At 51.9% G+C, this 24,057-nt stretch overlaps 1 protein-coding gene across 2 annotated transcripts in view; it reads right to left on the minus strand.

Moving 5' to 3' along the window:
* Nucleotides 1-4,364: 4,364 nt before the first annotated feature.
* The window catches only part of vaspb (vasodilator stimulated phosphoprotein b), a 76,708-nt gene continuing 57,015 nt past the window's right edge, over nucleotides 4,365-24,057 (minus strand). The window contains exons 6-14 of one of the 2 annotated variants that reach the window (XM_059640936.1): nucleotides 23,396-23,622; nucleotides 21,128-21,267; nucleotides 20,182-20,230; nucleotides 19,539-19,584; nucleotides 14,471-14,516; nucleotides 12,187-12,249; nucleotides 8,790-8,856; nucleotides 7,359-7,416; nucleotides 4,365-6,092 (exon numbers count right to left, since the gene is read on the minus strand). In XM_059640936.1, the coding sequence (XP_059496919.1) occupies nucleotides 6,055-6,092; nucleotides 7,359-7,416; nucleotides 8,790-8,856; nucleotides 12,187-12,249; nucleotides 14,471-14,516; nucleotides 19,539-19,584; nucleotides 20,182-20,230; nucleotides 21,128-21,267; nucleotides 23,396-23,622 (734 nt within the window). In that variant the 3' untranslated portion in view covers nucleotides 4,365-6,054. The remainder of the gene's footprint in view (nucleotides 6,093-7,358; nucleotides 7,417-8,789; nucleotides 8,857-12,186; nucleotides 12,250-14,470; nucleotides 14,517-19,538; nucleotides 19,585-20,181; nucleotides 20,231-21,127; nucleotides 21,268-23,395; nucleotides 23,623-24,057) is intronic. The other variant, XM_059640937.1, reaches the window with a different exon arrangement.

Consider the following 24,057-nt stretch of genomic DNA (forward strand, 5'->3'; position numbering starts at 1 on the left):
CCCCGGAGTTTAAGAGGATACTGAGGGGTGACCCTAGACATTTATAACATAATGAGGGGTATAGCTCAGGTTTTTGCTCCATAGGATAGGGGAGTTCAAAACTAGAGGGGCATATGTTTCAGGTGAGAGGGGAAAGATTTAAAAGGGACTGAAGGGACAACTTTTTCATACAGAGGGTGGTGTGTGTTTGGAATGGTGCCAGTGGAAGCGGCTGGTACAGTTACAGCTTTTAAAAGACACTTGGATAGGAATAGGAAGGGTTTAGAACCAATTGTGGACTAAATGCAGGAAAATGGGACTGTATCCCTAAAGTGAAGATGGGAACTGCAGATACTGGCGAATCCAAGATAAAGTGTGAAGCTGAGATGAACACAGCAGGCCAAGCAGCATCTCAGAGGTGCTGCTTGGCCTGCTGTGTTCATACAGCTTCACACTGTTATCCTGCTTCACTTAGGGAAGCAGGTCAATACAGCCAAGTTGGGCTGAAGGGCCAGGTTCTGTGCTGTGTGAATCTGTGACTCATCCTGTTGATTGGTGGAGAGGTACCTCTTTGATGGTCGTTATCAATGGCCTCCTCCCACAGTAATATATACACACACACACACACACACACACACACACACACACACACACACACAAACACTCTCTCTCTCATTAGCAGTACCATTTTGGTAGCTGTGCCTGGTCTCCAGGAGCCAGCAGTTCATAAAAATCCCTACAGCGTGGAAGCAGGCCACTCGGCCCACACTGACCAACTGCCCTGCCATCCCCCGTTTCACACAGCCAATCTGTTTACCCTGCACATCTTTGGACTGTGGGAGGAAACCCACACAAATGTGGGGAGAATGTGTAAACTCCACACAGTTGTCTTAAGCTGGAATTGAACCCAGGTCCCTGGTGCTAAGGGGCAGCAGTGCTAACTGCCAAGCCACAACAGGGAGGTGTGATCCCAAAACCAGCAGCAGGCAGAGAATGGCAGTAAGGCAGCTAGCTGTACATGAGAATTAAGAATGCACCATTCATGCCCTCAAACCATTCAATTATGTGTGTGGCTGATCTGATTACAGGCCTCCAGTCCACTTCCCTGCCTCCTCCCCCTCACACTGGATCGTAAAATATTCAACAACCAAGCTCAACCTCAGCAGTGCCACCTAGAGAAAAATGTTCATCTCTTGAAACTGTGACCCCTGCTTTCAGATTCCACCACAAAGGGAGAAGCGGGCCGCTCAGCCCACCATGTCTGCTCAACCATTTGTTGGCTGCTCTAATAAACTGCAACCCTCCTTCCTTACCATTGATTCCCTTACTGATTAAAAGTCTGCCGAATGTTTAACGATCCCAGTTTCCTCAGCCCTCAACTGTAAAGGTAATCGACAGGTTAACCAGCCTCAGAGAGAAGAGATTTCTCCTCATCTTCCCTCTTAAAACCATTTAGACTGAGATTATTCCTCTGTCCTAGACTCTCCAATAAATGCTTTGATATGGTCAGTACCTAATCAAGGGCTGGGATTGTTAAACATTCAGTGCCCAATGCAGATTTTCAGGCTGTAGGGAATCAACGGTTGGTGGTCGGGTCGGGTCGGGTCGTGGGGTGGGGGTGGAGTTGCAGATTGTTGGTGCAGCAGACTTGATGGGGCTGAATGGCCTACTTCTGCCTGCTGATTGGTGCTCCTTGAGGTGGATAGAGTCAGTACCTAATCTTAACTCCACCTACACCTTGTGGGAGGGGGGGGGTAATAAAACCCTTCGTCTCAGTTGAAGGAGCCATTGCTAAAGCAGCTTTCATGATGTTTATGTCGCTGCCCTCTGTTGCAGGTGCTGCTTCCATGTTTATGTTCCATTTGCCCGACTCTGTACAATTAAAGCTTCTGCAAACTCCCTTGTAGCTCTGATCAGATATTCAACAGGGTTTGTAACCTTCAACAAATTGGGTGCATTTCTTTAGTTCCTAGCATTATCTTGAAATGGGCGGTGTGATATCCCTGGTGTCGTGTGACATGAGGGGATGAAGGTCTCGCACTTCACCTTACCTCAGATCACTTCAGGCATGATGCACTAGTAGAGCTTGCTTTCCTGTAGTAAGAAGTCCTGACAACTGTGGAATACAGGAGTCTGTTTGTGGGGAAGAGTTATACCCTACATCTGTTTTGTCCTTCAAAACCACAACGTACCGGCAAGCATAGGATCCCCTACAGTGCAATAGAGGCCATTCAGCCCCACCGCGTCTGCACTAAATCTCTGAAGAACATCCCACCCTATCCCTGTACATGCGTATTTCCTATGGCTAACCCACCTAGCCTGCACAACAAGGGCAATTTAACACGGCCAATCCATCCTAACCTGCACATCCTTGGAACGTGAGGGGAAACCGAAGCACCCGGAGGAAACCCACGCAGACACCGGGAGAATGCAAACTGCACACAGACAGTTGCCTGAAGCTGGAATCGAACCCGGGTCCCTGGCACTGAGAGGCAGCGGTGCTGACTACAGAACCAGGCCAGGTAAAATATCCAGTTGGTGAAAAAACAACACACACACATGATCCAGTCACAGCCTGAAATGGAAGTAAAACCACGAAGGTCCCTACCAGACCATAGGGCTGCACTCAGGGAGGAGGGAGAGAGAGTGCGAGCTGATGGTGGTCTCCCACAAGGGGGAATCCCTCCACCTCTCAATTCTACCCTTGGGTAATTGTGCAAACATTATCTCTGTCTCTGCATGGATTCCCTCTGATTTCCTCCCATAGTGCAAAGGTGTGCAGGTCGGGGTGAATTGGCCATGCCAAATTACACCATAATGTCCAGGGATATGCAGGCATGGTGGGTTAGCTGTGAGAAATGCTGGGTTACAGGGATAGGGTGAGTGGGGTTGGGTCTGGGTGAGATGCTCTTTAGAGGGTCAGTGTGGACTCAATGGGCCGAATAGCCTGGCTGTTCAACACAGAGCTTTTGGTGGGCAGGTAAAAGAGATTGATCAACTGAAAGGCTCCAATTCATGTTCCAGCAAAAGCGACAAACTTGCTTCTGAAATCTGCCCAAAACTGACCTTCTAACACTTTACCCACAAGTTTGTGAACTTTTACTAAGTGGCTATAAAAGGATAACTAATTGATAAGTGAGGGATGGTGGGGGTTCTGATAAACTAATGCCCGTGAGACAGAAACACTGGAGCGTTGAACAGTGGAGAAGCAGCATTTGGAATTGAGTCATACAGCATTGAAACAGACCCTTCGGTCCAACCAGTCCATGCTGAACATAAACTAAACTAAACTAACCCAACCGGCCTGTTCTTGGCCCATATCCCCGCAAACATTTCTTATTCAAGTACTAATTCAACATGCCTTTGAAACACTGTGAATGTCCCCACACCCACTCATTCCACACACGAACCATTTTGTTGAAACAAAAAAGTTGCCCCTCATGTCCTTAAAACCTTTTAAACTCTCACCTTAGAAGTGCTCCTCCTAGTTTTGAATCGCCCAATCCTAGGGAAAAAACCTTTGTAGATGGACCGTATTTGTGCCCCTCACAATTTTATAAACCTTCGTAAGGTCACATCTCAACCTCCGATGGTCCAGTGGAGGAAAGTCCCAGCTTGTCCAGCCTCACCTCCTCACTTAGACATTCCAATTCCAGCAACATCCTGGTCAATCTCTTTTGAACCCTCTCCAGCTTCACATTATCCTTCCCTTAGGAGGGCGACCAGAACAGGACACAGTGCTCCAGGACAGGCCTCACCAACATCCTGTACAACCCCAACATGACATCCCCAGCTCCTAGACTCAAATTCAACATTTGAGTGAGACGTTTACTGAGGAAAAGCTGCGATTTGACAGGGGGTGGGGGGTTTCTCCTCAGGAGTTTAGAAGAGTGGGGGGGGGGGGGGGGGTGACTCGGGTGAAGTGTACAAAGATGGGACGATATAAAGTGGACGTGGAACAGATGTTCCACATGTGAGCAAGCCCTTAGTGGGGGCAAAGTTTAAAAAAAAATATCGGGGTGACCCTTTCGAGATGGAGATGCAAAATGTTGAGCTCTCCGATTCAGAAGGCAGAGAATTTTTTTCGTTTTGAAGACATGATTCTTGACCGGCAGGGCAAGCCGAGGGATAGCACGGGGTGCCTTGTGGTAGCGTCCCTACCTCTGAGTCAGGAGGCTCACCTGCTCCAGAAGGCGAGTCGTAACATTTGCGATCGGTTAGAAAACCGATCTCCATTTTAAAATGAGGGTAATGCCCCCCAAGGCTGTTTACAGCAGGGTTCAATGGACGGAGTGGTCAGCTCTGAGTTTCTTATGTTCACATGTTGCTAGGGCCCCCCTCAGTGAGACAGAAAACTTCTTTTAAACAGAAGCAAAAAGATCACCTCTGAATCAAACCAAAAAGCTGTTATATTTAAGTATAAAGGCATCCAGTGTTTACACTTTTATATAAAACAAGATCGTGAAAAAAAAGCCAATAAAATGGACATCCTGCAGAGCGGCCCAGTGCCAGTTTTATACGACACAGAAAGCAACGTTCCCAGTTTCAGATTAATGCGGCTCTAGGGGCTCGTTGCGGGTTCTTTTTAACCCTCATCACCAACCCCCGACCAAGAAATCTAGCCCCGTTTCTTAACCTAATTACCACCCCACCCCCCCTCAATGCAAGGCTGCATAACTGGCACAAGAAGATACAAGAGATGTGAATCCTGCAGGAGCAGTGCAGACAGGACTCGGATTTGCATTGTCAAAATTTCTTCAAGTTCCCTCCCATCTGGATTCTGCTCCACGTCAAATGATCCTTGGGAGCTCCCTTTCGAATGATGGCCCCTGCTAACTGCTACAGAGGCTGCCCTCCCCCTCTCAGACACACAGGGCAAACACACACAAGACTAGAGGGTGCCAGCCAATGGAGGGGACAATGCAGTGCCTAGGCAGTTGGCAAGCCAATGTGTCCCCCCCTTGGGGTCCTATCGTGGGTGGTGCCCAGCCCCTGGTCACCTGGTTTCTCTCCTCTTCCCCGCCATCCCTTGCACCATGTCATTCCTACATCATGGATTATATCCGGGGACAACCTCAGGAATGCCTAGGTGGGGGCGGGGGGGGGGGGGGGGGGGGAGCCATAGAGCATTCCCCTCCCTCCTCACAGACAGAGGGGGCCCCTCCAGTTGCTGGAAGAGTATTCCCTTGTGCCCATCTAGTCAGGTTGCCCCTTCCTACCTACACCGATGAACTTGCAACAGAAAAAAAAGTGACAGAGAGAATCCCAGCTTCACTTAAAATCCCCTCGCTGACTTCTCCCCTGGGGTCTTGAGGCGGATAATAGAACAAAAAAAAAGAGGGGGCCAAAGACGTGCCCCCACCCCCACAGCCTCAGGCCCCACTACAGATGGCTTCAACACCGGCCCATCCCACCGAGAGTGGGCAGAATTGGCATCATTTCTGGTTGGCACAAAATCATGAAGGTAACCCTTTACCTCACCTCCAAAGACAAAAGACAAAAAACAAAAAAATTCATGGACAGGAGTCAAATGTAAATTGGAGGTTAAAAAAAACAAAATAATTTGGATAATAAGGGAAACAATTCCGGAAATTTCTAAGGAAAACAAATCTCTCAAAGACTAAACGATCAAAGCTGACAAACCCTTCACCGCTGTTTTCAGTAATTTTTGTTTTGTGGAAAAGAAAAGAAATGGAAAAATTAAGAAATGCCCCACTCGACGATCAAAAGTGCCCAGCGGAGGCAAGACCAGAACAAAATTTAAAATAAAATCGATTTAGGGGGAAGAGAATAATAAAAATGTTTATCATCTCCCCCTGCCCACTTCTTCTGTTCCTCTGAGATTTAATAAAAAGTTTTTTTTCTTCTTTTTGTTTTTAAAACATACCCTCTGCAGCGACAGGGGGGTGTAAGCAGACACACAGTCTTCAATTCACCTCATCAATACTGTCCCAACTTCGGACGCACTTCCACATCCACCCATCCCAACCCCATGTCACATTCCCCCCACCCCACCCCCAACCCCCTTCCCACCCCACTCCCCCCAAAATCCGAGACGTCCTCCGACTTGGAAAACTATGTCGAGCCCAGGCGCTGCATCTCTTGCCGAACAGCTGGAAACAGAAACAGAGAAAACTTGCATTTGTATACTGCTTTTCACCACTCGAGCCGACAGGAGGCTGTAAATGTAGTCATTGAGTCATTCAGCACAGAAATGGACTCCTTGGTCCAACATGTCCACATTCGCAATCACCGGCTTTCCCAAACCAGCATGGTCCCACTTGCCTGTGTTTGGCCCATATCCCTCTAAACCCTTTCCTATCCATATACCTGTCCAGATGTCTTTTAAATGTTATAACTGTTCCAGCCTCTGCCACTTCCTCTGACAGCTCGTTCCACACACCCTCTGCATCAGAAAGCTGCCCCTCAGGTCCCTTTTAAATCTTTCTCACCTTAAACCTATGCCCCTCTAGTTTTAGGCTCCCCCACACTGGGGGGACAAAAGACCTTGCCTATTATGTATCCATGCCCCTCATGATTTTATAAACCTCTATAAGGTCACCCCTCAGCCTCTGACACTCCAGGGAATATAGCCCCAGCCTATCCAGCCTCTCCTCACAACCCAGACGCTCCATTCCCAGCAACATCCTGGTAAATCTTTTCTAAAGCCTCCCCAGTTTAATAACATCCTTCCTGTAGCAGGGCAACCAGAACTGTACACGGTACTCCAAACGCCGACTTGCGTACAGTCCCATAAACAGCAGGTCGATTACTAAATGCTGAGCAGTCTTGTTGGGGCTGAGATTCATAAAATTGGCCAGCTCACTGGAAACAGGAATTAGGAGCAGAGTGGGCCATTCAGCCCCTCGGGCCTGCTGTGACACTCAGTGAGACCACGGTCAATCTGCTTGCAGCTTCAAATCACAAATTCTGCCCCCTCCTTCGAACTAATTTTCATTCACTTATAGGATGTGGACATCGCTGGCTGAGCCCAGCATTTCTTGCCCGTCCCTAATTGCCCCTTGAGAAGGTGGGGGTGAGCTGCCTTCTTGAACCGATGCAGCCTATGCGCTGTGGGTTTAGGGAGGGAATTCCCAGGATTTTGACCCAGCCGCACTGAAGGAACAGCGATATATTTCCAAGTCAGGATGGTGAGTGGTTTGGAAGGAAACTTGCAGGGGTGTGGTGTTCTCAAGTATCTGCTGCCCCATGTCCTTCTAGATGAAAGTGCTCATGAATTGCTGCAGTGCATTTGAAAATGATTCCTTTCAAAATTCTGGAACTACCTCCCTAAGGGCATTGTGGAGAGAGGAGAAAGAGGGAGAGAGGACAGACAGATCGAGGCCATATCAGATCAGTGAACACCTGCCAGCTCCTACCTGCAATGATTTCGTCCTTGACTTTCTGCAGCTCTTTCTTCACTTCCTCCAGTAGCTCCTGCAGAGCAAGAGAGAGAGAACATGTGAGAGGGGGAGAGCGAGCGCGAGAGCGAGGGACAGCGCAAGAGAGAGATACACAGGCTATTTAAGTCAGAGTGAGAAGGAATTGTGTTTGTATAGCACCTTCCCTGATCTCAAGCCTTCCAAAATACTTTACACATTCAATGAAGCTTATTCACGGTGTGGTCATTGTTGTAACCGAGGGAACACAGCAGCCAGCATGTGCACAGCAAGATCCCACAAACAGCAACATCATTTACAAATAAACAAACAGGCTACTTCATTGATGTTGGTTCGAGGGACTAAAATTGTCCAGGGCCACAGGCATCAGGAGGTCACGCTGGAACGGTTTGGTGGGATCTCTTCCAGCTCTGGGCAAACAGCTCAATCAGATAGTACGGCAACCCATGCACCGCACCCACCCCCAACCCTGCACAACTGCCCCGCGACAGTGTGACAGTGCGCACCTCCCCCCCACCCCCCCGGGACAGTGAGACAGTGCGCACCTCCCCCCCAGGACAGTGTGACGGTGCGCACCTCTCCCCCCCGCCCTGGGACAGTGTGGCAGTGCGCACCTCCACCCCCCCTGGGACAGTGTGACAGTGCGTACCTACCCCCCCCCCCCCCCCCCCCCACCACCACCCCCCCCCCCCCCAGGACAGTGTGCACCTCCACCCCCCACCCCCCCAGGACAGTGTGACAGTGCGCACCTCCCCCCCCATCCCCCCGGGACAGTGCGACAGTGCGCACCTCCCCCCATCCCCCCGGGACAGTGCGACAGTGCGTACTTCCCCCCTCACCCCCCCCCCAGGACAGTGCGCACCTCCCCCCTCACCCCCCCCCCGGGACAGTGCGCACCTCCCACCCGGGACAGTGAGACAGTGCGCACCTCCCCCCCATCCCCCCCGGGACAGTGTGACAGTGCGCACCTCCCCCCCCGCCACGGGACAGTGTGACAGTGCGCACCTCCCCCCCCCACCCCCCCGAGACAGTGTGACAGTGCGCACCTCCCCCCATCCCCCCGGGACAGTGCGACAGTGCGCACCTCCCCCCCACCCAATCCCCCCGGGACAGTGTGACAGTGCTCTGCTAACCCCCCCCATCCCCCCAGACAGTGAGACAGTGCGCACCTCCTCCCACCATCCCACTGCCCTGGGACAGTGCGACAGTGCAGAACCTCCCCACCAAACCCCACACCCCTCTCATTGCCCTGGGGCAGTAGACACAGCAACACTCCCACAGGAAGGGGGTATGGAACAGAGGATATCCACCCCCCCACTGCTCCCAAAATGCACCATGCCCACTGGAGCCTCCAAAACATACCCCCCCCCCCCACCGCCCAACTCAAACCCTGAGCCCTGGGATCAGTACCTGTTTCATCCGGTCCATGTCTGTGTCGTCTGATGTGACCTCATTGCTCGCGGGGGTGCTCTTGACCCTGGGGAAACAGGGTGGCAGGGATCAATCCATCATTTCGACAGCCTCCCCCTCGCTGGAGGGGCAGGGGGGTGCGGTACAGGCAGGAGCTAGGCAAGCGGGTACAGGGAGGGGCAGTAGCAGCAGGAGGTGGTGGGCAGAAAGTGACAGGAAGGGAGGGAGGGAGGGAGTCAGTCATTGACTGAGCACATCCAGCCCTCACCCAGTCAACAAGAGACATGCTTGATGGGCGGCGGGGCGGGGGCGCAGAGGGGGAGGGGGGTGAGAGGAGGCGGGCAGGGGGAGGGGGTAAGAGAAGGTGGGCGAGAGTGGGGGGGGGAGGGGAGAAGAAGGAGGAGGAGGGGGAAAAAGGGGGAGAAGTCGATGAGGGTTGGTGCTGGGTTTCAGCACAGAAGTGACCACAGGCCCTTCAGGCGCTTGCAGGCAGGAGGTCAGAGACAGAGCACACAATAGCAGATACAATAAAGCAGACAGCAAATGGTTCAGGGGGATATGGGGCCACAGGCTGAGTTTGGGAAACTGGGCTAGCATGGACGGTTGGGCCGAAGGGCCTGTTTCCGCGCTGCGTGACTCTGTGACCTGGGCAGCGAGGTCACGGCAAGAACTAATAAAAAGGTGGTGGAGGGGCGGCTTGGATTTGCTGGAGAGGTTCAAAATCCCCAGGGAAAAGGGGTTTGTGGGGGTGGGGGGGCTACGGGGTTCTGTACAAAGCAGAGAGGGAGGGATGGGGAGCTCCTTGGCAGGAGGTTCAGAAACAGGAAGACTCGAGCTGAAGGCCAGCGACAACGGGGAATGCTGGTGGGAACCCACAGCGTGGAACATGCTGCCCCCTCCCGCAGTGTGCACGGGAGGGGGTTTTCAATATAGACATCACAGGGAACTGAGTAACACTCGGGGATATGGGGGGTGGGGGCACCAGCCAAGGGGCTAGCATAGACACAGCGGCCTGAATGGCCTTGTTGGGGTGTCGCAGCATTCAGGGGGAAAACAAGGATGAGCTAGAGGGAAGGCAAATGGTAACGCTGGCCTTTATTTCAAAGAGAATGGAATCGAAACGTAGGCAGTCCACAGAAGGTTCGTTCAGCTGACCCCCGCATACGGACGGACTGTCTTATGAGGAGAGATTACCTCATTTGGGCCTCTTTTACACATTGGAGTTGAGAAGAGAGAGACCACCTTACTGAAATGTACATGATTCTGCAGGGACTTGATGGGAGGGGAGGAGGAGATGGCTGCTCCCCCACCTCGTGGGAGAGTCTAGGGCCAGAAGGTATAATCTCAGAACAAGGGGCTGCCCGCTGAAGAGGAATTTCTTCTCTGAGGGGAGTGAATCTGTGGAGATCCTGTGGGTCACTAAGTGTACTCAAGGCTGAGGTAAGAGTTATTTTTAATCAGGAGGGGTCACCAGGGACAACTATGGAGAGGAGGACGATCAGATCAGCCACGATCTCATTGAGTGGCAGAGCTGACTTGATGGGCTGAATGGCCTCCTGCTTCTTGGCTCTTCTTACAACCTCATCTGGACTGAGATGCGATTCCATTTGATCCAGGCCTGGTGTCAGGTGGGAATGGGGTGAGAGACGGTAAAACGGGAAACAGTCTCCTACCAACCCCTGGTAGGTCAGGGAGGGACCTGGGGCAGGTTGGGGCGGGGGAGAAAGGACAGTGACGGGGCCAAAGGGCAGGAGGACTGAAGGGACGAAGGAAAATAGAAGTAAAAGGAAAAATATTCCTGTAGCAACCCCCCCCCCCACAATCACAAGGCATCCCAAAAGATTTACAACCAATAAAGGTTATGGATTTGAAATTCAGTCATTATTGTCACATCAGCAACAGTCGCCATTTTGAGCACAGCAAGCTCCCACGCGCAATGGCAGTAAAAGGAATATGCAGCTCATCTCCTGTCGGGAGAAGGGTTTGACCAACAAACTCCCCTTCGCCCGTTTGATATAGATTTTAAGAAGGTCCACAAGTGGAACGTAGAGGGTGGGATCACAACGTACCACCTCATCTGAGAGAGAGGCCCCCTCTGAAGGCGCGTCCCTCCCTCGGGCTCCGGAGGCGAGTGCGAGCTGTTGATCAAGCGCTGACCGCTCGATGAAGACGGACGTTAAAATCGCCCGGAACCCTGTCACAGCCCCAGCACAGAGCCCCAAAGCAAAAAAAAGCCGTTGGCGCAGAAGCATTTCAGCGCAGAGCGGTGTCACAATCGCGAGTTAAAATCTGAGGGTGAGAGCCCAGAACCAGCCAGGCGTCAGGGGTGGTGGTGGTGGAGAAGTGGCTGGATTGTTGGGAGGGTTGGGCTGGTGGAGAAGAATCAGGGGGTTGGAGGGGGAGAGCACACAAGACGTGAGGAGGTGGGTGAGGGACAATAAGAGTGAGGGTGCAGTGATGCGAGAAGGGGATGGGGGGGGGTGGTGTGAGATATGAGAATGGCGAGGGGTGGGGGGTTGGTGGCATCTGGGGATCACCAATTACCAAAGGAGTGGAAATCTGCTGCCTGCAAAGGAAAAATTGGAAAGGGGGGGGGAGAGGGGGGAGGGAAAAGGTGGGGAGAGGATGGTGATCCTCAGACTTTTTGACATTGGAGACATTTTATTCAAGTGCTTTGGGATGGAGGGACTGAAGGAATGGGTGGGGGGGGGCGAAGGGTGAGCAAGAAGGACGGGTTTCCCAATCACATCGAGGGGTGTTGGGGGTGTTTTAATGCCTGGAGGACCAGAAAAATCTCCCACACTCACCACCTGCCACTGGCATGTTGGCTTTACGGAGAGATGGCCACCCGTCAGAACGGACACAGTCCGTTATCGTCGCCCACTGCAACCCAGACCCAAACCACTCCCCCCCCCCCCCCCCAACCGAGGGGCTGAGGCAGACCCAGCAATTTTCCACCATCGTCAACCAGGATCCCACACAAACCCCCGTCACCAGGGCGTGGGGTCCCAACCAGAGTCCTCAGGCCGAACTCAAAAAATATTGGAAACTTATCCACCTCAGTTCCTGCCGAAATAGAATAGAGGGCCGGCGGTTGGGGGGGGGGGGGGGGGGGGGGGGGTGGTTAGGCATTCATTGATGGTCGGGCGAGGGAGTGGTTGGCCACAAAACGGACGACCGGGTGGAGGGATTGGTGGGGAGGGGCGGTGTGTGGGGGTGTGGTTGGCCACAAAATGGACAGCCGGGTGGAGGGATTTGTGGGGGGTGGGGGGTGGTGCTGTGGTTGGCCACAAAATGGACGACTGCAGTGCTGATGCCTTCCTCAAGGTCTTTAACCCTCGGTTGTGACACACCTAGCGACGTTCTGGCAGCCTGCAGTTTGAATGTGGAGGAGTACCTAGGCTGAGTGCCAGTGTGTGAACTGCTTGAGAATTCTGCTGTCTTCAGTATGGAGTTCCCTCTGCGGGGCGAGAGAGAGGTCACGTTGAGGAAATAATGGGGTTGGGGTGGGAGGGGGGGAAAGAGTGGGGTTTGGAGAAGAAAAAAAAACAATTACTGAGAAACAGAAGGCAGACACTGGGAGCCGTGCCTGGGTCCCGAATGCTGACCACTCCTAATGGTCAAAACACCTCAGGAAACACCAATGTAGATCACCCAATCCAATCGCAGAGTAAGGAACTAGACCAACGAGCTACATCAAACATCAACCAATCTGAGTCCATTCCTGAGTCGAGTTTCTTCAAACTGCATTGCCACCTTTTCAAATGAACCAAATCTACAGGATATCCACTTAATCTCCAATCCTACACTCTTCATCCCTGATCCCCACTGGGCAGTATGGTGGCTCAGTGGTTAACACTGCTGCCTCACAGCACCAGGGACCCGGGCTCGACTTCCCCCCCCTTTGGGCACTTGTCCGTGTGGAGTTTGCACATTCTCCCCGTGTCTGTGCGGGTTTCCTCCCACAGTCCAAAGATGCCCAGCTTAGGGTGGATTGGCCGTGCTCAATTTCCCCGTAGTGTCTAGTGGCTGGTTGGGTGCCATGGGCAATACAGGGTTACAGGGATTTGGTAGGGAGGTGCAATGCTCTTCAGCATGGACTGGATGGGCCAAATGGCCTGCTTCAGAGTGTAGGGATTCTATGACATCCCACACATCTACCTATAAAAAAGGGATCCAACCCCTGTCCTTAACAACAGGACTGTCAGGCCTTCAGAGAACAGAAAATTCCTTCTGCTTTTCATGGTCTCTGGAACATGACCGATGTCACTCACGTCATGCTCGGAATTATTTCTTCACCTGGCTCCTTTAAATGGAATTAAAATGGTGGTGGGTGACACAATTGGATTGAAATGTTGTCAAACTGCGACCCCAGGTTGATAGTGGGCGGCTCTGCAGGTCAGCTTCTCCACTCCGTTACCACATCCATTCACACCCCAGAGAGTCCTGTGTGGCCCGAACACAGTCCAACAGGCCCCAGGCCATGTCCCCACTCCTCACAATCAAGCCCCTCACTAGGGTTGATCCACATCCTAACACCACCTCTCTGCCTTGGCACATTTGACATGGCTTCAACATTTTTCCAATTGATTTTCCCCCCCCCCCACCCACCTTCACTCCTGTTGTCATCCCTTCAGCGTCAAAATCCTGGAATTCCCTCCCCAGGGGCATTGTGGGTCTACAGCAGCAGTTCAAGATGGCCACTCACCCCCCACCGTCTCAAGGGGCAACTAGGGACAGACAATAAATGCAGGGCCCAGGCAGTGACTCCCACATCTACCCTATGAATGAACAAAAAAAAAGTACTGAAGGCCCAGGCCTGACAAGACCCCCTCGGCTCCCCACACTTGGATTTCCGGTATATCAAGTAAGTATTAGATATTTTATCCTTCCAGGCCTTGTCAATGGTGGGCAGGCTTTGGGAGTCAGAAGGTGAGTCGAGTTACCTGCTGCAGTATCCCCAGCGTCTGACCTGCTCTTGTAGTCACTGTGCTTATGTGGTGAGTTCGGTCACAACTCTTAAAAAATGCTGAGCCTCAGGATGTTAACAGTAAGCGGTTCAGTGATGGTAACACCATTGAATGTCAATGGGGTAATGGTTACACTGTTGGAGGTGATCATAGCCTGGCACTTATGGCGAGTAACATTCACCACACTTGTCAGCCCAAGCTTGGACATTGTCCAAATCTTGCTGCATTTGGCTAGAAAGCTACAATAACAAGTAGATATCTTACCCTGGGCTGCGCAGCCACACAGCACTCTCTGGGGTGTGAATGGATGTGGTAATGGAGTGGAGAAGCTGAGGTGCAGAGCCGTCCACTACCGACCTGCGCGCTCTCACGTTTTCAGATGGCCACACAAAATGCCTCCCCCCCACCCCAACTCCTTCTAATGTCATCAAGTCACAGGAACAGGCCACTCTGCCCCTTTGAACCTGCTCTCCCATTCAATATGATCACAGTTAATCATCCAATTCAGTCCCCTGTCCCCACTTTCTCCCCCTACACCCTTTGATGCCTTTAGTCCCAAGAACTATATCTATCTCCTTCTTGAAAACATTCAATGTTTTAGCCTCAACCACTTTCTGTGGTAGAGATTTCTACAGGCTCCCCCACTCTCCTGGTGACAAAATGGCTGCACCTCACAATCACCTGAAGTGACCTTTCAAATGTGACACCCACCTGGAGACTGACGAACTGGGCTTTTCCCAAGGTCTCTTCACAGACTCTGAAAACAGACAACAGGAAGTCAGGAACATACTTTTCACTGAGCTGCTTTCTCTGTTGAGGCCAAAGTCAAGGTGCAGCTTCCCCAGAGACTGGGCAAAACTCACTTTGGAGAGAGGCTTGGCATCAAAGCTTCTCAGCTTGTTCTGCACACCCCCTCACCCCCAGAGATACATACAGAGACACACACACACACAGACAGAGGCACAGACATGCACAAATGCCAAACTTTAAAGCAATTACAACAATTTATACTGCAGATAAAAACAGTGTTAATTGGTCAATTCTGATACAAACAAGGAACAAGAGTAGGCCACTCAGCCCATCCAGCCTGCTCTCCCATTCAAGAAGATTGTGGCTGATCTGACTTTAACCTCAGCTCTACATTCCTGTATATCCCCCTTGGCTCATCACAACCCAATCTCCCTAGGCCTTATAAACATTTAAGCCTTCTGCATCCAATGTGTTTTGAGAAAGAGAATTCCAAGGACTCTCAATTCCTTGGAAAAATGTTTCCCCACCTCTGTTTTAAATGGACACAGTCTTATTTTTAAAACAGTGACCCCTTGTACTAGATTCTCCCATTCTTGCCAGATCTACCCAGTCAGGCCCCCACAGGATTGTAGATATAACTATTTCACACAGAGGGTGGTGCGTGTATGGAATGAGCTGCCAGAGGAAGTGGTGGAGGCTGGTACAGTTACAGCATTTAAAAGGCATCTGGATGGGGACATGAATAGGAAGGGTTGGCAAATGGGACTGGATTAATCCAGGATATCTGGTCAGTATGGACGGGTTGGACCGAAGGTTTCCATGCTGTATGACTCTATATTTTAATTTTTTAAAAACTCTAACAGGACAAAAGTGTCTCAGGCCAGGGCAGCATTTATTGCCCATCCCTAATTGCCCAGAGGGCAGTTAAGAGTCAACCACATTGCTCTGGGTCTGGAGTCACATGTAGGCCCAGACCAGGTGAGGATGGCAGTTTCCTTTCCTAAAGGACATTAGTGAACCAGATGGGCTTTTACTAACAATCAACAATAGATTCACATTCATTAGACCCTCAGTTTATATTTAAAATCCAGAATTTGAACCCGGGTCCCCAGAACATGACGATAACAAGGTGCGGAGCTGGATGAACACAGCAGGCCAAGCAGTATCAGAGGAGCAGGAAAGCTGACGTTTCGGGCCTAGACCCTTCTTCAGGAAAAACCCGACGTGCTGTTGAACTCTGTTTTACCGACAGGAGTACCACCTCACCTGGTGGGGGTGACTGTGCGTGCGTCTGCACAGGGAGGCGTTGATGGCAGTCAGGATCGAGGGGGGAGGCCTGAGGCAAGGGCAGCGGCTCAGTGCTTGCGTGGGAGGGGCGGCGAGACAGCGAGAGAAAAACAATGCACGGAGTTGGAAGTCTTTCTGAAGGAGGGTCTAGGCCCGAAACGTCAGGCTTCCTGCTCCTCTGATTCTGCTTGTTCTGCTGTGTTCATCCAGCTCTACACCTTGTTATATCAGATTCTGCAGCATGTGCAGTTCCTACTGTCTCTGAATCAATTCTTTCCTCCCCAGAATGTTATCTGGGTCTCTGGATTAAAAGCCCAGCAACAATACCACAAGGCCATCGTCTCCCCTGCTCAATTCAGTCACTTCTGGCTGTTCCAAACTCCAGAGGATACAGGCCGGCCTTTCCTCATGAGGCAATCCACTCATTCCAGGGATTAGTCTGGTAAACCTTCTCTGCACTTATGCTTCCAATCCTTAATCAACCATGTACTCATTGATGTGCGGTTTTCCTGGAATGGGATGCAATGGCGAGACAGAGGGCAGGAGGGCGACAGCGGGCAGGCATGAGCGGAGAGCAGTTCACCAAATATACCGCTCACGCTGGACCTCTCGTGTTTCCATTTACACTCAGCCCCACCTCACTCACTGGGCTACCAGCACCCACAGGACTGGGTCAGGATTGACGGAGCCGATTGTAATGACAAACACAGAAAAACGCCATTCAGCCCATCAAATGCCATGACACATCTGCTAGGAGCAGCACTTGGGAGAGGTGGAACTGTGAGGAAAAGACCTGGTTTTTTTGTTTACCTCATGTTTTGGTTCCATCATTTCATTTTAGTCATGGACTCAAACAGCTGTACAGCACGGAAACAGGCCCTTCGGTGCAACCAGTCCATGCTGGCCATCATCCCAAACTAAACGAGTCTCACCTGCTTGACCCAAACCTCTCCCATATCCCTCCAAACCTTCAGAATTCATACACTTATCCAAATGTATTTTAAATGTTGTAACTGTGCCCACATCCACCACTTCCTCTGGAAGTTCATTTCACACATGAAACACACTTTTTTAAAAAAAATTGCCCCTCATGTCCTTTTTAAATCTTTCTTCTCTCAACTTAACATGAAAAAACTCCCCCAGTCTTGAAACCCCCAGCCTGGGTAAAAGACCCTGGCTATTCACATTATCGACACCCCTCATGATTTTATAAATCTTTATAAGGTCGCTCTTCAATCTCTAACACCCCAGTGAGAAAAGTTCCAGACTATCCAGCCTCTCCACTGCCAGCAACATCCCAGTAAAGCTCTTCAGATGCCCCTCCAACTTTGATAATCTCCTTCCTATAACAGGGCGACCAGAACTGGACACAGTGCTCCAGAAGAGGCCTCACCAACGTCCTGTACAACCTCAACACGACGTCCCAACTCCTACACTCAGGGGTCTGAGCAATGAAGGCAGGCGTGCTGAACACCTTCTTAATGACCCTGTCTACATGTGACGCAAATTTCAAAGAATTATGTACCTGAACCCCTAGATCTCTGTTCTGCAACACTAACTGAGGACATATTTTCAGTGGGAAAGTGACGCAGATCGTCGGCAGGGTGGAAGATAAAGAATGAGGCTGCCGCAAGCAGAGATCAAAACGCCAGGAATTGGGAACATGGACATAGCACTGTCCATCAAACAAAAAACAGAAAACTTCTGGAAAATTTGCTGCCGGATTGTTCACATTGTAGATGAGGAAGAGGAGCCAAGTCAGGGAACTCTGGTCTTTGCTGTTCCCCAAATCAGCACTTGGGGGTGCCTAAGAGCAGCTGAAATAAGGTTTCTCTGGAACTGCTTCTGATGTGAGAAGCAGAGCAGGTGGGCCATTCAGCCCCTTGGACCTGCTCTACCATCCGGTTTCCTCCCACAGTCCAAAGATGTGCGGCTCAGGGTGGTCTGGCCGTGGGAAATTACCCATAGTGTCCAGGCTGGGTGGGTCAGCCATGGGAAATGCAGGGTTACAGGGGATAGGATAGGAGGCAGGTCTGGGTGGAGTGAACTCGATGGGCCAAATGGTCTGTTTCCACAGTGTAGGGATTCTATTCAGGGTTGGATGATTCTCCTGGGATTAGGTTGCTCTGTGCCTCTTATTCCCACCCACCCACTTCCCTTGTTCCTCACGTTTCTGAGGACAAATCTCACCGGACGCGAAACATTAACCCTGCTTTTCTCCCAAGTTTCTGTAGCCACCTTTTATCCCCTCTGCGTTTCAGATACGAAGCGCGTCATCGACGACGGGGAAACGCGGCAGTCACACTTTGTGCACAGCGAGATCCCGCAAACTGTAAAAGGGAAGAGGTGAGCGTTTGGGAAGCTGCTGTCTCTCATTGGAATGGGTGGGGGAGCAGTTGTGGGCCTGATCTGAGGATCACCTCCAGCTGAGCGAGGGGTCCAAACCTTCGCTGTAACCCAATCAACATCACAAACAGGCTGTCCAGCCAAATGAGCCAACCGGCCCAGCATGTTGCTAACCAGCTGGACAGAAATACACTTCAGTGTAATGGTTCTGCTCTCCCTGATGTACGAAGGATGTTGTGAAACTCGAAAGGGCTCAACAAAGATTTACGAGGAAGTTGCCAGGGTTGGAGGGTTTGAGCTACAGGGAGAGGCTGAATAGGCTGGGGCTATTTTCCCTGGAGCATTGGAGGCTGAGAGGTGACCTTATAGAGGTTTATAAAATCATGAGGAGCATGGAAGGGTGAATAGACAAGGTCTTTTCCCTGGGGTGGGGAAGTCCAAAATTAGAGGGCACGAGTTTAAGGTGGGAGGGGAAAGATTTAAAAGGGACCTAAGGGGCAACTATTTCACACAGAGGGCGGTGCGTTTATGGAATGAGCTGCCAGAGGAAGTGGTGGAGGCTGGTACAGTTACAGCATTTAAAAGGCATCTGGATGGGGACATGAATAGGAAGGGTTTAGAGGGATATGGGACAAATGCTGGCAAATGGAACCGGATTAATTTAGGATATCTGGTCGGCACAGACAAGATGGACCGAAGGATCTGTTTCTGTGGTGTATGACCTTCTGAGTGAAAACATTTCCCCTCACCTCACCTTATCTGGCGACTCTGCACCGCACCTCCCACCACCGCCCCCCCCCAACCTCACCTCACCACCACTTCCCGTGCCCCATTTGCTAGAAACAGCCTGTGTGGGCCGACCCTGTCAGAATCTTCCTCCTATGTAGCTCTTCATTCTTTTACACTCTGGTGTGTATTGGCTAAGTTTACTCAGCCTCTATCCCATGAGGGTCAAACTCCTCAAGACCAGAAAACAGTGAACAGGGATTGAAGGGTCAGTGTACACCCGATGGACCGAATGGCCTCTTTCTGCACTGTTGGGGTACCTATGGTTATGGTTAGTGGGTGTACAAAATCAGAAACAAAAGCAGCAGTTGCTGAGAAAAACTCAGCATCTGTGGAGAGAGAAACAGAGTTAACGTTTCCGAATGGTCGCCAGACCTGAGACATTAACTCTGCTTTCTCTGCGCACAGCTCCGGAGTTTTGCCAGGGATTCCTGCTGCTGTTACCAGTTCAGTCACCCTTCGCTGTGGGCCCTTGAGTAAAATATGATCCAGCGCCACCCACCAAACTGACACACGGACAGTTAGCACCGAAACCAGCCCCGACAGAGGGGAATTTGCCAGGGAGGCAACATCAGCGCAACCTGACCGAAAACTCAGATTTGACGCATACCACTGCTGTGCGCATTCACCACTTTGGCCCCCACGTTGGTGTCTTCCTGGAGAGGAAACAAGTTAAAACAGCAGGCTTAAACCAAAAGGATATTCAACACATGGCACACATTACCCCGCACACTTCCACTCCCCACCACCACCACAATAAACCCCCCCCTCACTCCTCCCTCACCACCGGGTTTGAGGCCAGCAGCATGCAAACATTTCCAAAAACGCGGGCGCACCCAGGCACACAGGGGCGCGTGCAGGCACACAGGCAGGCAGGGGCGCGCAGGCACACAGGGAGGCAGGGGCGCGTGCGCGTGCATACTAGATGCCCACACATACTCATCATTCTGCTCCTCCGATGCCAATCACCTTCCTTCAGGCCCTTGGTTACCCTCCAGATTTCACTCTCCCAGTGGCCACCCCATTCATTCGTTCATCCCTGACCAAACCCCAGATCATCCCAACCTTCCCGCTAACCAGGCCTTAATCAGCTCCGCGGCACCACCTCCCTCCCTCCCTCCCTCAGCAATCCCAAAACTCCTGGTCAAGCAAAACGAGAATCTGAAATCCCTCGTCCTGATCGCACTGGTATCCTACACCACCAGGGTCACTAGTTCCAACGCCCCCACCCCTGGCCTGACGCTGTCACTTACATGTGGCTCATCATCTTTCTTTGCTGGTGGCTTCTCAGATACTTTCCGTCTGAAGCAAGGTTGGGGGGATGGGGGGGTGGAGATGGCAGTTAATATGGAGACAGATGAACAGTGGCTTTGCTCTGCAACATACACTCCCACCCCCAACCCAACCTTCTCTATACCAGACCTCCCGCCCCTCCGACCCCAAGAGCACGTCCGCTCTCCTGGTCACGGATTCAATGCCGAGTTCAGAAACTGGATGTTAGTCGCCAACTGGGCCCTTCACAGGGCCAGGTGATCAGCAGCTCCCGGCTGGGCCTCCCCACAGGGTCTCCCCCTCTCTGCCGCGCATCACGGGCATGTTCGCACTGTGGGTACAGGGGCAAGAAAGAGGTGACGGATTAGCAGTCCTACCAGTGGGGCCGGAGACTCGGGTAAATGTCCTGGGGACCCAGATTGAAATCCACCATGGCAGATTTTCTCTATGAAGATGAGGATGCGAAGAGATCGCTGGCTAAGTCAGCGTTTATTCTCCATCCCTAATTGCCCAGGGGGCAGTTTGGAGTCAACCACACTGCTGTGGGTCTGGAGTCACATGTAGGGCCGACCAAGTAAGGATGGCAGTTTCCTTCCCTAAAGGATATTAGAGAACTAGATGGGATTCTCCCAACAATCAACAATGGGCTCACGGTCATCGTTAGACTCTTAATTCCAGATACTTATTGGATTCAAATTCCACCATCTGCCGTAGCCGGGATTTGAGCCCAGGTCCCCAGAACATCACCAGGATTTGTCTAGTGACAAAAATCACAAGGCCACTGCCTTCCATCTATATCAGGGACAGGCAATAAATAACACACGCATGCACCCACCCCCGCCCCCGACAGAAAACTTCCCCAGATGGGCAGAATTCCCGATGGGAAATCGTAAGGCCCTACCCTGTTGATTAGCCCCGAAGCCTCACCTTCGTGCCAACATGGCGCTCATCTCCTCCATCAGCCCTCCTCCTCCTCCACCACCGCCTCCTCCCCCGCCCCCTCCGCTGTTTCTGTTGCCGTCACTCCTAGGGCTAGAACTGCCACTTGAGCGGGTGCTTTCCTCAGCCTGCGAGGGGTGGGGGAAGACAGGCAGCGCAGGCGTTAGAATTTGCCGAATGGGGAAAGACCGCAGAGAGATAAGGTGTCCCCTTCCACGTTGTCCGAGACCCCCCGGGCTCATATGTGGAGGATGGCCACCCCTGACAGAACATGCACAGTAAGATCCCAGAAACGGCCACTCCACTCTCCGCAGGTCGCCGGGCAGGCAGGAACGATGCCCATTCTTCACACCCTAAAAGCTCGCCACGGCTGGCAGCTCCTGGTTTTTTTTTTGGGGGGGGGGGTCTGTAGTGGCCTTATCACTTTGTGGGATCTCGCTGTGCGCTTACACTTCAACAGCGCTTGTATCTTTTGGTTTGAAAAGGTGATAAAGCACTTGAAGACAATCGGCAGCTCGTGGACGAAAACAGAAAATGGGAACAGGAGTAGGCCATTCAGCCCTTTGTAACTGTTCCCCCATTCACTACAATCATGGCTGATTCTTGTCAAGAGTTATGTATTCAATCTTTGCCCAAAAAAAATTACAATGAAGAATTTTTCTCGCTTCCTTAAAATGTCTAGATGGTGACTGGTTCACTTCAGACTCTATTTGCTGAAATTTGAAGTGGTGCGGCAGGAGGAATTTTGTCGGAACCTACAGAATCTAATGGAACTGGACATACATGATGGCCTGAAAGGCCTGTTCTGTGAGGATTACTCAGTGCAACTGGGGGAATATTTTTTCCTCAGAATATTTGAAAGTAACTTCAAGAGTTTGCATCAGTTGTAATGGAATTGATTATTGATTACTTGGGTAAGAAGAACATCTGATCCACTTGGTGTGGTGACCCTTAACCTGGAAGCAGTGCCCACAGTAAGGGAGTTCCAGTCCCCACTTTCTCCTCATACCCTTTGATCTCTCTATCACGAAGAACTACATCTCACTCCTTGGAAACATTAAATGTTTTGGCTGCTTTCTAGCAGAGAATTCCACAGCCCCCATACCACTGCCCACTCTCTGAGCAAAGACATTTCGCCTCATCTCCTCAGACTGTGACCCCCTGGTCCCGGAGTCACCCGTTATCAGGAAAATCTTCCTGCATTTAAACCTGTCAGACAGATATACAGCATGGAAACAGATCCTTTGGTCCAACTTGTCTATGCCGACCAGATATCCTAAATTAATCCAGTCCCATTTGCCAGCATTTGGCCCATATCCCTCTAAATCCTTCCTGTTCATGTCCCCAACCAGATGCCTTTTAAACGTTGCCAGCCTTCACCACTTCCTCTGGCAGCTCATTCCATACACTGACCACCCTCTACATGAAAATATTGCTCCTCAGGTCCCTTTTAAATCTTTCCCCTCTCTCCTTAAACTACTCCATTCCAGATTCCTGCCGCTCCCAACTCCAGTGAATATGGCCCTAACTGATCCAGTCTCTCTCCATGTCAGTCCTGCTATCCCTAGGAGCTTGCTGTGTCAAAGCAACTCATTCCCATCCCCCCCCCCCAGTTGCACTGAGTAATCCTCACAGATTCACCTACTACAGAACAGGCCTTTCAGCCCATCGTGTGTGCCCGGTTCCATTAGAATTCTGTAGGTTCCCACAAAATTTCACACCCCACCCCCGCCACTCACCACAAACTCCAGCGAATAGAGTCTGAAGTGAACCGGTCACCATCTAGAACTGTGTTTATTTAACGAGAGAAAATACCACATTATGCTCCTCCCCACCAGGTGCACACCATCCTCCCGCTCACTACCCTCTCCACAACTCACCTCTCCCCCTCTACCACCCCTAACCTCCTCTCCCCCCTCCTCACCTCTCTCCCCTCCCCCACTACCCCTCCACCTCCTCTCCCCAGATCTCACCTCTCCCCTTCTACCCACCCCTCCCCCTCACCCCACCTTTCCCTCTCACTACCATCCCCACGTCTCACCTCTCTCCCGACCTCCTCTCTCCCCTTCATTTCACCTCTCTCCCCTCCCCTTCTCCCACACCCCCCCTCCACCCTGAACTCCCACCTCATCCCTCCCCACTATGCTTCTACCCCCCCCCGGCTTCCCCTTACACCCCTCCTCCTCCCCCCACCCCTCTCTGCCTCCACCCCCACAACACCCACCTCACCTCTCAAACCTTGTCCCCATCACTCACCCGTGCTACTTTCTTCAGTTTGGCAGCCTGCAAGGCCTCTGCGAGACCCCCTCCTGGACCACCTCCCGACTGGCCAGACGAGGGCGGCAGCGGTGGAGGAGGGGGGGGCCCGCTCCCCGACTGTGGAGGGGGGGGCCCAGGAGGCGGGGGCGGTCCTGGAGGTGGTGGGGGTCCAGGTGGGGCTGGTGGTCCTGGGGGCCCTCCTGGCGGAGCTGGAGGGCCAGGCGCTAGGAAAATGAAAAGCAGCCGTTAATTATATTGTCCGCCGACACATCAGCGCAGCAGGTGGTGGTTGGGGGGTGGGGGGGTGGGGGGGGGGGGGGCGCTGTTCGGCCGATTCAACTGATGGCCGCTCCTTCCCTGCCCAGAGAGGCTGTGCTCGCCACGGAGCAGACAGCAGGGGACGCACACTGCACACGGGCAACGACTGTACCTGCGAAGCTCCTACATCTCACCAAGAGCACAGCACTCAGGCATGGAGGGTCAAACCCAAGCTCCCTCTCCTTCTGCCTTCCCCCTACCCCCGCCTCCCCCTCCCTCCATCCTCACAGTCAGAGCCCTTGTGTGTTAATGGGGATTAACGTGCAAGATTAAAAACTACAGCTTCAGGAACTGGTTGGCTTATGTTTGGGGGGGTGGGGGGAAGCAGGAGGGTGAGAGAC

The sequence above is a fragment of the Stegostoma tigrinum genome, chromosome 39, assembly GCF_030684315.1.
Source record: "Stegostoma tigrinum isolate sSteTig4 chromosome 39, sSteTig4.hap1, whole genome shotgun sequence".
NCBI lineage: Eukaryota > Metazoa > Chordata > Chondrichthyes > Orectolobiformes > Stegostomatidae > Stegostoma > Stegostoma tigrinum.